Source organism: Drosophila navojoa, chromosome 2 (genome assembly GCF_054131105.1).
Source record: "Drosophila navojoa isolate 15081-1374.11 chromosome 2, UAZ_NAV_1.0, whole genome shotgun sequence".
NCBI lineage: Eukaryota > Metazoa > Arthropoda > Insecta > Diptera > Drosophilidae > Drosophila > Drosophila navojoa.
Window position 1 is genome coordinate 30,025,572 of NC_142890.1, and position 13,762 is coordinate 30,039,333.

The window sequence follows — 13,762 nt, forward strand, 5'->3', positions numbered from 1 at the left end:
AAAAGAAGTGTGCTGTTAACGAGAGGATTAACATTCCTTGAACAAATGTACTGCAGCCCTTGAATAAATTCGATTGTCCAATCATATCGAGTCGGTGGTATCGAGTAAAAAAGCGAAGAAGAGATTTTTTTTTGCAAAAACGTCTTGTGAGCTAAATTCGGATTTGCTTATTGATAATTACTGTAATTTACAATTAACTTAGTAGGCACACGTGAAGCAAATGTCGCTTTTTCGCAAACCCAAGAAAATACAGCGACGGGTTTTCTCCAGCAATGCAGACGAAGACGAGGATGTTTCGGCTGTGGACATCCATGGAGAATTGGAAACGCCCCCACCCCCGCCGCCAATAATCTCATCCGGCAAACGTGACAAAGATAAAATAAAAAAAACAATTCGACAATCCGATGACAGTGGAGCAATATCTGGCGGAGTTGCCGTCCAACAAAAGCCAAAAGCTCTTCTCAGCTTTGCTGACGATGGTTAGTGAAATTCCTCAGTTCCTCAAGTAATATACATATTTTTAATTTAATATTGATTAATTCATTTATTGGTGCAGAGGACGATGGAGAAGTGTTCCAAGTGCGCAAATCTTCGCACAGTAAGAAAGTAATGCGAATGCTGGACAAGGAGCGTCGCAAAAAGAAGCGCGAGGAACGAGCGGAAATAACTGGACACAGCGGACATTTTGGTTATGAGAATGGTGGTAATACACAGCATTTAGAGTCGTCCAGTGCCACTTCGGATTTGGCTTCGGTCTCTTCTTCGGCTTCGGGTTCTGGTGCTGCTGGTTCAGCCAATCTCTCTAGTAGATATAAATGTACTTCGATAGCTAGCGACAATGCGAGCGTACAAAGTAAAAGTAAAAAGTGTGATAATGATATGATCCAAACCGAAATACGCACAGACGACTTTGTGGTAAGGTTATTATTATTCAATTTCTTATAAAAAAAAAACAATTATTTACGTTTTGCGTACAAAATCGAATTTGTATAAAATCAATACGAAGTAGAGTTCACTATGAAAAAAATTTTATAATCATGGATAATTCTTTGGCTTGATTGTTGTATAAATAATTAAAACCATCGAATTGGATTTTTAAATCCAAATTGACTCCAAAATAATGAATGCTACAGCCATAAGACGATTCATTGCCCGTACTTTTAAAATACATATTGTAAATACGTTTTTGCCTATGAGGCGTATTTAGTGACTATTTATTTTTAAGCCATTGCAACTTAACTAGTTATTGCATGTTTACTAAACCCAAAACACAATTCGAGATTAGAATTGAGATGAGAGAGAGCTCTTGTTACTGATATACCATAACCTATCTCGGACTGTGTACAAAATTGTGTTTTATGATTTAATCTTGGCGTAAATACATTCAATAATATATTATTTTAATCTTGGTCAAAACATTTAGCTTGTGGTCAAGAAGTCGGAAACTCCAGATGTGCTATTAAATGGACGCGCCGCTCTATGTGCTGGTCGCGATGATATGAGCGATGATGATGAATTTGATGATGGCGAAAGCGATAAGACACGCCATCGGTTCTCAAAGCCGGAGCACTTAAAGCAAATGCTTGAGAGCGGCTCTATACCAGATGCTGCAATGATACACGCGGCACGAAAACGTAGACAGCGGGCCAGAGAGCAAGGTAAACGCCGATTATTTACTGATTGACATATACATAAATACAAACATTTTAAGGAGCCGTGGATTACATACCCATTGAGGAGCCGAAGGAAACGCCAAAGCTGAGTACACGATTGCCACGCGAGGATGTAGAGGGCGATCAGTCGGACGATGAGGAGCGCATGGATATGAACGACATAACGGGTCTCAAGGAGCGCGAAGAGCGTCGCGAACAATTCTATGCCGTTGAGAATGATTGTATGTAGTAGTTTAGATAGCTTATGCTTTCTGTCCAAGACCAGACGACGTTTTTATGTTGCTATAATTGATGTGGATATATTGCCTAATATTTCAATACGTTCAATTCACACTTTAGTAACTGAGGAAGATTCCGATCGCGAAATGCACGAATGGGAGAATCAGCAAATACGAAAAGGCGTTACGGGTGCTCAGCTGGTTCACGCCCAGCATGAGACTGTGCTATCGCGCTTCATGATCAAGCCGGCAGCGAACAGTGGAGCAGATGATGGAGCTTTCGAGATGGATGTGGATCCAGTGACGCCATCAACTGCGACGTTGCTGGAACAGGCCTATGCGAAGACCAACCTGGACAAAAATAGTATAATGGCAGCCAACATTCGTGCCACTCTCCATAAAGCCAAGCGAGAGAAAGCGAAGGCAACCGCGCTGCGTACTCCACAGGAGATGCGCTCCACGATAGTAATGCGTCTTACGGAATTGCGGGAGCGGAACGATGAACACAATGCGAGCATCACGCGCATCGAAGCGGAACTGAAGTCTTTGAAGCTGAAGCAGAGCGAGTGCAAACAGAATGCGCCCACGGCGGCAGCTAAATATAAATTCTACCAGGAGATTAAGTGCTATGTGAACGATCTGATAGATTGTCTGGCAGCCAAATCTCCGTTGATAAACGATCTGGAGAAACGCGCTCTGCAGCTCTACAGCAAGAATCAACGCTATTTGGTTAATCGAAGGCGGCAGGATGTCCGCGATCAGGCCAAGGAAATGGCGGAGGCCTCAAGTAAACGAACCGAAAAAAATGAGCTTATGTATAAAAAATTAATGTACATTATATTTTAATTCGTAGAACCAGTGCAAGCGGCAGCACGTCGAACACCGGAATATGAGGAGCAAGTGCGTCGAGCAGCTGAGCGGGAAGGCCGACGCACACGTCGACGTTGCGAACGTGAACGCAATTATTTGTTAGCCACCCACCTGGATGGCATGTCCAGCGATGACGAGATTGCCGATCAACAACAGGAACAGTGCGTCGCGACGAAAGCCCTGATCGAAGCGCAAGCGGCTGAGGTCTTTGAGGACGTCAATGATGACTTCTGCAAAGTTGATCTGATACTCATGAAGTTTTATGCGTGGCGTAAGACAGACATGAGTTCGTATCAGGACGCATTTGTTAGTCTATGTCTGCCCAAGCTTCTCGCACCACTGGTGCGTCACGAGCTCCTGCTCTGGTCACCTTTGCTGGAGGAATACACGGACATTGAGACAATGCATTGGTATCAAGCCTGTATGCTTTACGCCTGCCAGTCGGATGAAACGGTTGAGCAACTCAAACAGGATCCAGACCTCAACCTTGTGCCTTCACTTATAGAAAAGATTGTGTTGCCCAAAGTGAATTGTAAGTGGCAGTATTAGAATTATGAGTTGCTTGTTAATTGGCCTTTTTTCTTACTGAATATTTAAGCTTTGGTCGCGGAATGCTGGGATCCATTGTCCACGACACAAACGCTACGTCTTGTCGGCTTTATCAATCGTCTGACTCGTGAATTCCCGCTCAGCAGCAGCAGTAAGCAACTAAAAAAGCTTTTCGAGTCAATTATGGAACGCATGCGATTCGCACTCGAAAATGATGTTTTCATACCCATCTTTCCTAAACAGTATGTAGAACTCTCTCTGTAATATGAATGTATTTTAATTTATATACAATGCTGATTCTAGGGTGCAGGAGGCCAAGGGCTCGTTCTTTCAGCGTCAGTTTTGCAGTGGGCTTAAACTGTTTCGCAACTTCCTTAGCTGGCAGGGCATACTGGCAGACAAGCCCTTAAGGGAGCTAGCTATTGGAGCTCTGTTGAATCGCTATCTGCTAATGGCCATGCGCGTGTGCACACCAAATGATGCTATTAGCAAAGTCTCGATTATTGTGAATACTCTGCCAACGGTTTGGTTGCTGACCAACAGTGATACGCTAAAGAATTTGGAGTTGTTTATTAGCTATATACGACAAACGCTGGACAATTGCGATGCAACTAACCCACTTCTCGCGTATGTAAATGGAAAATTATAATTTACCTATTAGTTAATATGCATATTTATTTTTAGGCAATCCTGCGATAAGGCGAAGCAGATACTACAAAGACTACATAGCTTATAAACTGAAACGATTATACATTTATCAAATTTATACTTAGCTCAATGAAGGTTATTTTGCTTTTGATATGTCGAAACAATCAACAAATCCCGACAAACAAAAATGGAAGCACAGCAATAAATAAAATCCTCATTAATGCGCTGTTCTACAAAACATTGCTCAAAACTTTGACATGAAACAGTCGTTAAAACTATATGAATCCCGATTGTAAATACTTTCTAAGCATATTTATTAAAATATTTGAATTTCTATGCTTTTGTTGGTTAGACAGGAAGGATATGAAAAACGAATTTCAATTAGAAAATCGTGTCTAGCATATATGTGGAATTGAGCGTTTCGATGAGGACAAATCCTCGTGTTTCGATTGGAATCTTATAAAAAAGTGATAAAAATGCACACTTTTTATTTATTTTTGTTGCAAAAACTACTTTGATTGTATTTAGGACACTTGCGTGCATAGCAATAATAAAAACAAGTTTTAAATTATCTACACATTACTTAAAAATTCCAAAAATTCATATTACTTTAATGGAGACCATAACCAATAAAAGTGCAATTTCATTTGGACATTTATCCAGAGTGTGTTTACCGATTCCTGCACAATTTTTATTCTAGTTTATCGAATAAAAGGTTAATCAGCCTTGGACACCGAAACTCGGGAATAGTTCTGGGCGAGGTCCACAACTTCCCCTTGTAGCGTTTGCAATTGTTCGTTGAGGGACTTGGATTCCGGACTGTCCGTAGTGCCTTGTTGCAGCATTTGCAAAACAAGATCTGCGAAGGAGTAGGACCTTTAATATTTAAGAACGAAAAAGAAGTGGAATGCATAAGTCTTACCATGATACCGCAGTAGAAGCGCATTTTGTGCCTCACTTAGAGTCGGTCGTATGTGTTGCAGGATGGTCGAAACGAACTTGCCGGACGCATGCAAAATGCAGCCTGTGATTGTGGTGAAGAGTATCAGTACAGCAAGGTGAAGTAAGAGAGCGGGTTCACGGCACTCTGATAGCTGTTGCATGAGCTTCTCCTTGTGACTGACAATTAGAGCACGATCCTTTTTCTTGTCGGCCTTTTTAATGATCATGCTGCAGGTTTTTAGCACCGCCTCCGTAGCTAGCTCAAAGTCCTCTATGCTTTTGTTCAGCGCTTTGTTTTGTTCAAGTAGAGCATTGCGATACTGTGCATCTATTTCGTGGATTAGAAGTCATATTATATTATATATTTGTATAATGGTAATTTACTATGATTTTAGTTACCGCACTCTTGTATTAGTTTGATGCGTTGATCGACGTTTAGATTGGTCAGCTTGACCGACAAACTGCATTCGGCTGCCACATAGAGGGTCAGTTCGTTGCAAATGTCGTTGCCCAAGGACTTGAGCAAGTACTTGATTAGTTGCGTTTGGGTCTCTGTATTGAACAGCTTTATACCCTTCTCGTAGAGGCGTAAGTCCACCAGTAACGTGTTCACGCGTTCCTGAATGGCGGCATGTGTCTGGCGTCGATTCGTTTGGGGTGATGCCTCATATAGTTCCTGCGCCTTAGCTAAAGCGGCCTGATTTAATTGGCTATAAATGTGCAAACATACATTTATAAGAGACTAACTAAGAAAGTTAATGTGGTTAGCATACTTCACGAAGAGTCCTGCAATTGGCTTGGCAAGATGTTCTAGTCCCTCTTCCTCCAGCGTACTCTTGATCCGGTTTATGATATCTGAACTCTTAACCAATTCTAATGGCTTGACGGACTTTCGCGTACTGCCCGCAGATTGTTGAGTTGTCTCCTCATCATCGTCACTGTCATGATTGTGAGCAGCCCCGCGGCCCCGCTGATGCTTCTTGGTTGACTTGGTTTTCGTCTCCCTTCCCTGCGCACCGCCACCCGCTTTGCCAGAGGCGGCCTTCTTCCGGCGCTCATCACGCTTGTCCACCTTGCCATCATCATCCGCATCGAAGTTGGCGCTCGAATTGCTGCCCTTCTGCGCCAGCGTCTTTTCCACAATATATTGCTGATAGGCACCACTGTCGATGGCTGCTTTGGCCAGGGCGTGGGCCATATCGTGACAAGGTTGTATCAATTGAGTAAGATATGCCTGTGAGAAGACTGCAAATGGAAAGAGTGAGTATGTTGATAGAGTAGTAATTCAATAAACGAAAATATTACCAATACTCTGCAGGTAAACAAAATGGCTGGGATTGCAGTGCTTCTGGGCCATCACAGCATCGAAGGCTTCCTCAATGTCTTCCTCAGACAAATTCGATGGTAGGATGGTAGCCAAATCAAGATATTGCTTCGTTTCACTACACTCATTCAAAGCAGATACAACTGTGAGCTCAATGAGATGTGCACCGAGTGCCACACGCTTTAGGAACAGGAACTGTTCGTTGGGGAACTGTTTGCGAATGTAGGATTTGGCATCGGATATGCCCAGCTTGTTGATGGCTTCGTATTCTAGAAAGCTATTCTGTTTGTAGAACGAGTTGACCCACTCCGCCTGAGTCTTTGCATAAATATGTGGCACATATTGAGCGTTGGCCTGCTTCGATGTCACTTGGCCAGCGGGCAAAATCTCATCTAACAGCGAATGAAAGATTTTCTCCTGCACATTTATCTGCTGCAAGATTACGGACACATTGGTGGGCTTGGTGATGGCTGCTAGGGCGCCGCGTATTTTTGCTTTGCACCGTTGAATGTACGCTTGGGTAAAGAATACACGCGGATTGGTGGCGTCCTGGCGACCCTTGATGGTCTTGCCCAAATGCTTCTCCATCACATTGTGCTGCAGAAACTCCGAGGGCAAATCGAATTGGGATGTTAAGTCCGATATGGAGATTTCGCCACGTTGCGACAGTTTTTCATTGATCTCCTGTGCAATATGAGTTATGTAGTCCTCATCGATTAGCTGTCCTAACATCAGATGGATTCGTGGATTCTCTGCTGCAATGCGTTCCGCCACCGCTTCGATCCGTGATAGATCCACATTGAGAGTTTTGCTGACCTCCACAAGATTTGCTCGACCCCCATTTGCATACAGCTCATCTTGGATTTCGCGTTCAAGGTGTTCGGGTGTTATATACTCCTTTCCGTCATTCGTAAAAACAACATCCAGCAGCTGCTTCTCCAGTAGCAAAGTAACTATTTCAATACAATTCCGCTCCGAGAGTCTGGCCAAAGATGAAAATATACATGACAGCTGTTGAGCTACATACTTTATTAGTTGTTTTGCACTTACTTTTGCAGAGTGGAAGTTAGCTGTGCCTTCTGGAAATCGGCGGCTAAACGTTTTATCTCGTCCCAATCGCTGCTCATTCTAAAATATATATTTTATATATTGTTGCAATTAATCTTATTGAATTGATCCAAATCAGAAATGTGACGCGTCAACAAAAATCTATTCTATCGTTGATTTATCGATAAGTCTATTTATCAGCTGTTTTGCTCTTATACAAATTTTTTAAATATATGTGTTTTTTATTTAAAACTACTTAAAGAAAATTCAATTTTGTAATAATTTTTTAATATATTTAGATTTTGTTTATAATTATTTGATGGACTGTCATAATTTAACGGTTTGTTAATTTGCATGTTTGCAGGCAATCAGCTGGCTAACTTTTGCTATAATTTTGGTATTTTGTGAACGGTTAACATACGGTCACACATCTCAGAAGGATTATTATATTTAAACCAACTTTGGATCGAAGTGTCGGACATAAAAATATGTAAATTGATATGCATGTGTGTATAAAGCAAGCGATGTATTACAAACACTAACCCTGCGAATATGTCGATCTCAAAATTATTCGTGAAAGTTTTCAATGAAGACATATTTGAGAAATTGGATCAGGATAATTACAACTCTGACTTGGAGGATGATTTGGAAGGAGCCAATTGTTCGACCATACCCGATCCGCGATCGCCAAAGCTCGAAGAGCTCTCCGTGACGAAGTGCGTTGCAACAGTTGTCAGTTGCTTAGCGGTCAGGGCAATTCTTATATCATTCGCATCCTTTTCAGGCAGATGACCATTGTGCGCAACTGGCTGGACGACAAATTCCAGCAGATCCAAACGGACAGCAATGAGGAAATACGCAAGCTCTATGTGGAGACAGAGGCGCGCATTGGTCCCGAACTGGCCATATTCGATGTGGACTATACGACAACCGTGCGTGTGTCCACTGATAGGTTGGCCTTACGCTCACAAGGCAGCTTCAATACGGTGCGCGCTAATTGTTGCGTTTATGGCGGCCGTTGGATGTATGAGGTAATCATGTCGCTATTACTGTCCGATAGTTGGGAATGAGTTGCGAGTTTCGACTTACGAGTGGTGGTTGCTTGGCCAACGGTCAATGACACTGAACAGGCGTAAAGAGTTTCGGGAGACTGGGCAATTATCGATAAAAGCGTTATCGACATATTGTAACTGGAGCCTTCTTCCTTCCTCCCTAGATTCAACTACACACCAAGGGTGTCATGCAAATGGGTTGGTGCGGCAGCAGCTGTGGCTTCAATGAGAATAGCGGTGTGGGCGACACAAAGCTCAGCTACGGCTATGACGGCAGCAAACAGCAGGTCTGGCACATCTCTACCAGAAAGTAAGTAGAAGTCTTCTGTTAAGATTAAACACTAAATATCGAATCTTTCTTAGGTACGGCGACAAGTGGCAAATTGGCGACATCATAGGTGTCACCATTGACGTCGATAGGGAGATAATTGAATACTATCGTAACGGGCGATCTATGGGCGTAGCATTTGACAAGATTCAGCGGGGACCTGGAATCACATTCTTCCCTGCCATTTCTCTGGGCTACACACAAGGCGTGCAGGCGAATTTTGGTAACCGACCGTTTGTCTACCCAGTTCCCGGCTTTCAGCCACTGATGGCACGGCCCATTCTAAAGCTCCGTCGTGCCAATTTAATCATGGACTATCTCGTAAATTTGGCCGGTATATTCTCGCACTATAATGCGCAGGCTGACAACAAGGACGAAGTGCCTGGCGAAATTCGTGTGTCAACGAAGAAGACAGTCTACTGCATTTTCGCAACTTTGCTTATTGAACGCTTCACGAATGAAGTATTCGATCCCTACATAATCGAGGATGTCCTGCTGACGCGTATAACGCATATGACCACGCTACAGGCTGAGAAGGAAAACCCACATAGTGTACTTAAGGGCCTATTGTCCCTGCTCTGGAACTTCATGGAGGCTGATGAAGTGAAGTTTGTGCTGCGCAAGCTAGTCAACGCCCTCTTGGCCACCTACACACACACCGTACAGGGCGTAGACTATGAGAAGCATAGGCAGACGTTAAACGCCCTGCACTGCATCTGTTTGCACGAGCAATCACGTAAATACCTGCTCGAGAGCAAACTTTTCAAGAAACACTGGTAAGAGCTAAAAATCCGCTAATTTATTTTTTATTATTTTTATTTTTTATTTTTTATATATACATATATATGAATTTATATATTTACTAAATATTTTGTAAATTAGTTATGGGAATGTTTGCTTTTATTATGTTGTATTAGGGTTAAGTTATAAAAATGATAATTTTAGATAAATAATTTCTAGTTTTTATAATTTATGAGCAATTTAAACGTATATATTTTATATTTCGTTTTTTTATAATTTTATATTTATCGAATTGAATTTTATATTATACATATCATTTCGGTAAAGAGAAATAATTTTGTAATTACAAATAGATTTTTTATGTTAAATAATTTATTAGTTTTATTTTTTATTTTTTACCCTGGGAAATCAGGGTATCATGGTTTTGTGAAAATTATGTACAAGCATTTGAACATAATAATCACGTAATCTAAAAGATGAAGATAGATGAAGATATTTCGACTACAAAAGTAATTATTTTACAAATAAATTTTAATAATTTCGCCGACTGGAACCTACACTGCACCCTGGTCGGGTAGTCTCGAGTAGAGCCTTTTTTTGTTTTATTTTAGTTTCATTATAAATTGAAATTATTAAAATTAATTTAATAATTAAATTGTGTTCATATAATCTAGCCTTGCCTTCTTTTTGTACATACATCCGCTGGAGTTTTATATTATGGAAGAACTACTGCCCGACTATATGACCTGGACGGAGGGAATCGATGGACCTAAGGATAAGTATTTAAATGCTGTGGAAAAGGTACGCAAGCTCACAGAAAACCTATACGCGGCTCAAAAGGACCTGCTCAACACGTTGATGATAAACTCAGATGGGGGACCTGATTCGCCTTCTAGTCGGAAGCTGTTTCTAAGCAAAATGCGACGTTATGTAATAGACCTAAGTATGGAGCAGCGGGTAAGAAGTTGACGTTTGCAGCCACTTTAAGTGAACTAATTGTTGTGAGTTGTTTGCAGCCATTCCATGCCTTTTTCTTCATGCAGTCCAGCATACAGCATCCGCTGGACTCGCCGGTGGCTCTGGCTTTTGTCTGCATTCTAATCGATCAGGTGCGCTCTCTGTTCAAGGAAGAGCTGCCCACTCACACAATGGAAGTGAATGTCGATTACTTTATTGATGGCACATTTGATTATATGCACTTCGATCGCGTCGGCGGCGTCTTGTCGCATCTGCGTAAGGTCCACAGATCGGACATTGACACGTATCTGGGCACAGAGCGCAGTCAGCAAATCTATGACGAAGATCGCAACTCCGTGAGAGTTAACGAAGTGGGTATGTATGATGTGTGCATTGGATTTACTTTCCATTTTGATGATATACAACGTTTTCAGATACTACGCTCTACCTACTAGGCGAGAATATTAACAATGTTGCGGTCATTGGACACACACAAGGTGCCAATAATTCAACCTTCACCCATTTCCTAAATCCCCGCACACCCCAAACTACGGATGCAGGCCCCGGCAACTTGGCTTCCGAAGCGAGTCTGTGTGAGCTGCTAGACATTTGCGTGCTCTTCTACTATTCCGCAGGACACAAATACATTGTTAAGATAGCGTCTGTACGGGATGAAATAGCCACACTCAACGAGGTGCTCAAAGAGACCAAATACTATCGCGAAGATATTGAGCGTCGGCTGCTAGCACTTGAGCAGCATACGAGTGTCTGCATGAATGAGAATCATCAGCATGTGATGTCCGAGCTACGTTCCAAATTCAGTCAGCGGCAAAATGTGTTTGCGGTGGGTTAATTTACTAAGAATACTTCATTCATGATTGTAGAATAATATTGAGGGATATTTGATTGGAGCGCCCAAAGTGTTCATTTATCAATTAACTAACAATTTCTACCCACAGACACGCTCCATATCTCTTGCACGGAAACAAGTTTGGCTTCGAGCAGTTGCCCTAAATAATCACCGACGATTGTTGTTGATATGGCTCTTGGAACGAGTTTTGCGCTCATTATCGGTAGGCAGCTCATGTAAATTGCATTTTATTTATTAAATTTAAATGTATTTGTTTACAGAGCGCATCGAGCGTGGGTTCACTCTTTGCGTTTGTGCCAGAGGTTTATATAAATACCTTGCCTATTTTGTTGGACAGCGTAATGGACTTCAGTCATCACGATATGTGTACACAGTTTGAGGTATCGGATGCCGAGTGCAGTTTGAATTCGGCGGCAGAGTTCTTGGCAATTCATTCGGCGGATTCGCGAATTGTGCTTGCATCGTGCAAGGACTCTCTGTTGCAGGCTTTGGGCACACTCACCTGCCACAAAGCGGGCGTACGTGCTCTAGAGCGTAGCTCGAAGCGCGCTCAATCGTCTTTAGTGCGCGCTCTTCTGCGCCCATATGAGAATCGTGCGTGGGGACAAAGCAATTGGCTGCTACTGCGATTTTGGTTAGGCGAGGGCTATGCTTTCAAGGATGCACGCCAGCCCAGCGTATGGCAAGGTGGCTCGCAGCCCCTACACCAGGGCTTGTGCCGAAGTCGCTCGAGAAACGAAACGCATACAGGACTACTGCACAATGTGGCGCCGGCAAATCCCTCAAAGCATTTTCAACGTCTAATTGGATCTAAGCTATATGAGGACGAGCCGTTTGCCACGACTTTTATGAACTCGGTGCTGAGTCAGCTGAATTGGGCGTTCTCTGAATTTATATTACTGTTGCAAGAGGTAAAGTTTTGGGCATATAAAAAATGTTCTTTTATAATTAGATTCACATTCATTTCCTCTAGATACAAAATACGGCGCAGCGGCAGGAGAACACGCTCTTTGAGCCGAAACAATTAAAGATCTGCTCCATGTGCTTTGAGCTTACTGTTTCGCTGATGCGTTGCCTGGAAATGATAATAACTGTTGCGCCGGACGTTGTGACGGACGAGTCGCGCCCAAATAGTGACTTGCTATTGAATCGTATTTGCCAGTTAATCAGTCAAGTGCTCTCACGTGTCACCGTCCCGCCTGGCTGCTTTCAATTTGTGGTGGATATGTGCTCGGCGGATCTTAATGCCGTCACACACTTCCCGATAATTACTGCCGCACTGGGCATACTGATGGCACTGCTGCGCGGTGAATTGGACAGTGATGTGACGCCACAGAAGGTGACTCGCATATCGCGCGCCTTTCTCACCGATCCCAGTTTTCAATTCGCAACGCTGGAGTTTGCGCTGGGCGAGATACGAACGCCTCTGTTGGAGCAAAAGGAGATACCACGTGGCAACTTCGACCCATCGTCGCGGCCACACATCGATCCGCTGACCAACGATGTGCGCCTGCCCCATCTCAATAACTCGAAGCGAATACGCGCAGATCCACCGATCATTAAGTTTGCGCTCTCTGACTGTTAGTTGTGATCCCACTTTACAGATATTTTTAGCGTTAATATCTTAATACCCCTTCATTCCTATTAGATCCGACGCATGTTTCCCACGAAGAAATCGAGGATGTTCGCCATCTAATCGAATGTCTGCGCATCAAGCAGAGCCTGCTCTCAGATATAACGCTGCCGTCAGAGGACTCGCTGTGTCCCATCTGTTGTGCCAAGCCAATCACTGCCGTGTTTACGCCCTGCAAGCATCAATCCTGCAGCGACTGCATCATGCAGCACATGATGAACTCCAAAGTGTGCTTCTATTGCAAGACCACCATACAGACAATCGAACTGTTGGATGGCACCCTCATCTACTCCAATGATGAAATGCTCGCTACTGACAGTGCTTAAGCAACAGTAAAACCCACCGCAGTACACATAAAACATCTAGTCACTTTTGAAAAAATTGCTACGTTCAACGTGAGGTGGTTTACACAGAAGTAAATACATAGCTATATATTTTTAACTTTAGTTATTCATTTTGCATGCTTTTTTATGCTTGCAATCATTTGAGATGTGATATGCTAAAGTGCAATGTAGACAGCTCTATCAACTAAAACAAAGTACATACTAAATTATATAGTAGGCACATTATATATATGTAATATGTGACCATTTTATGATCTTTGGTTTACACAATCATTTTGATAATTATTTAAGAGCAAACAAACTTCAAAATTCATATTTATAACTATTATATTGTAAGCAGAGAAACTATTTCTAAAATAGTATGCATTTAAAATCCATAACAAACAGTGGAATTCGTCTTTAAGTACAATACAATATTTTTCTTCTCTCCTAAGTATTTTAAGGTTGTACGATTGACATTTATTTAATTGTAATTCTTCAGATGGTCTCGTTTCGGGTTGATACATAGAAAACCAAATTCAGATGCAAACCGGATCTCAACTTTTAGACCTAACATATATAAATA

At 42.3% G+C, this 13,762-nt stretch overlaps 3 protein-coding genes across 7 annotated transcripts; 2 read left to right on the forward strand and 1 right to left on the reverse strand.

The window, feature by feature from the left end:
* The first annotated feature begins 2 nt into the window (after positions 1 to 2).
* LOC108651045 (PAX3- and PAX7-binding protein 1) lies at positions 3 to 4,529 on the forward strand. Of its 4 annotated transcripts, none has more exons than XM_089263486.1 (10): positions 3 to 146; positions 206 to 479; positions 557 to 915; positions 1,424 to 1,658; positions 1,712 to 1,894; positions 2,013 to 2,678; positions 2,745 to 3,293; positions 3,360 to 3,552; positions 3,614 to 3,937; positions 3,995 to 4,529. In XM_089263486.1, exons 2-10 carry the CDS (start codon positions 221 to 223, stop codon positions 4,044 to 4,046), a joined length of 2,820 nt encoding a protein of 939 aa, XP_089119612.1. In that variant the 5' UTR covers positions 3 to 146; positions 206 to 220; the 3' UTR covers positions 4,047 to 4,529. The 4 variants fall into 4 exon arrangements, with proteins under 4 accessions (XP_089119612.1, XP_089119656.1, XP_089119582.1 ...); XM_089263530.1 differs by having other exon boundaries at positions 21 to 146; positions 203 to 479; XM_089263456.1 differs by having other exon boundaries at positions 74 to 479.
* A 70-nt stretch (positions 4,530 to 4,599) lies between these two features.
* Ufl1 (UFM1 specific ligase 1) lies at positions 4,600 to 7,450 on the reverse strand. Its single transcript, XM_030389989.2, has 6 exons — positions 7,275 to 7,450; positions 6,206 to 7,206; positions 5,674 to 6,145; positions 5,300 to 5,610; positions 4,881 to 5,228; positions 4,600 to 4,817 (listed from the first exon to the last, which is right to left on the reverse strand). The coding sequence occupies exons 1-6, from the start codon at positions 7,349 to 7,351 to the stop codon at positions 4,675 to 4,677; spliced, it is 2,352 nt and encodes a 783-aa protein (XP_030245849.1). The 5' UTR covers positions 7,352 to 7,450; the 3' UTR covers positions 4,600 to 4,674.
* A 211-nt stretch (positions 7,451 to 7,661) lies between these two features.
* Kpc1 (Kip1 ubiquitination-promoting complex subunit 1) lies at positions 7,662 to 13,720 on the forward strand. 2 transcript variants are annotated; one of them, XM_030389994.2, is made up of 11 exons: positions 7,662 to 7,987; positions 8,056 to 8,302; positions 8,488 to 8,633; positions 8,687 to 9,427; positions 10,067 to 10,349; positions 10,409 to 10,724; positions 10,805 to 11,193; positions 11,309 to 11,422; positions 11,481 to 12,131; positions 12,194 to 12,800; positions 12,869 to 13,720. In XM_030389994.2, exons 1-11 carry the CDS (start codon positions 7,824 to 7,826, stop codon positions 13,177 to 13,179), a joined length of 3,969 nt encoding a protein of 1,322 aa, XP_030245854.1. In that variant the 5' UTR covers positions 7,662 to 7,823; the 3' UTR covers positions 13,180 to 13,720. The 2 variants fall into 2 exon arrangements, with proteins under 2 accessions (XP_030245854.1, XP_030245853.1); XM_030389993.2 differs by having other exon boundaries at positions 7,663 to 7,987; positions 10,784 to 11,193.
* The last annotated feature ends 42 nt before the right edge of the window (positions 13,721 to 13,762 follow it).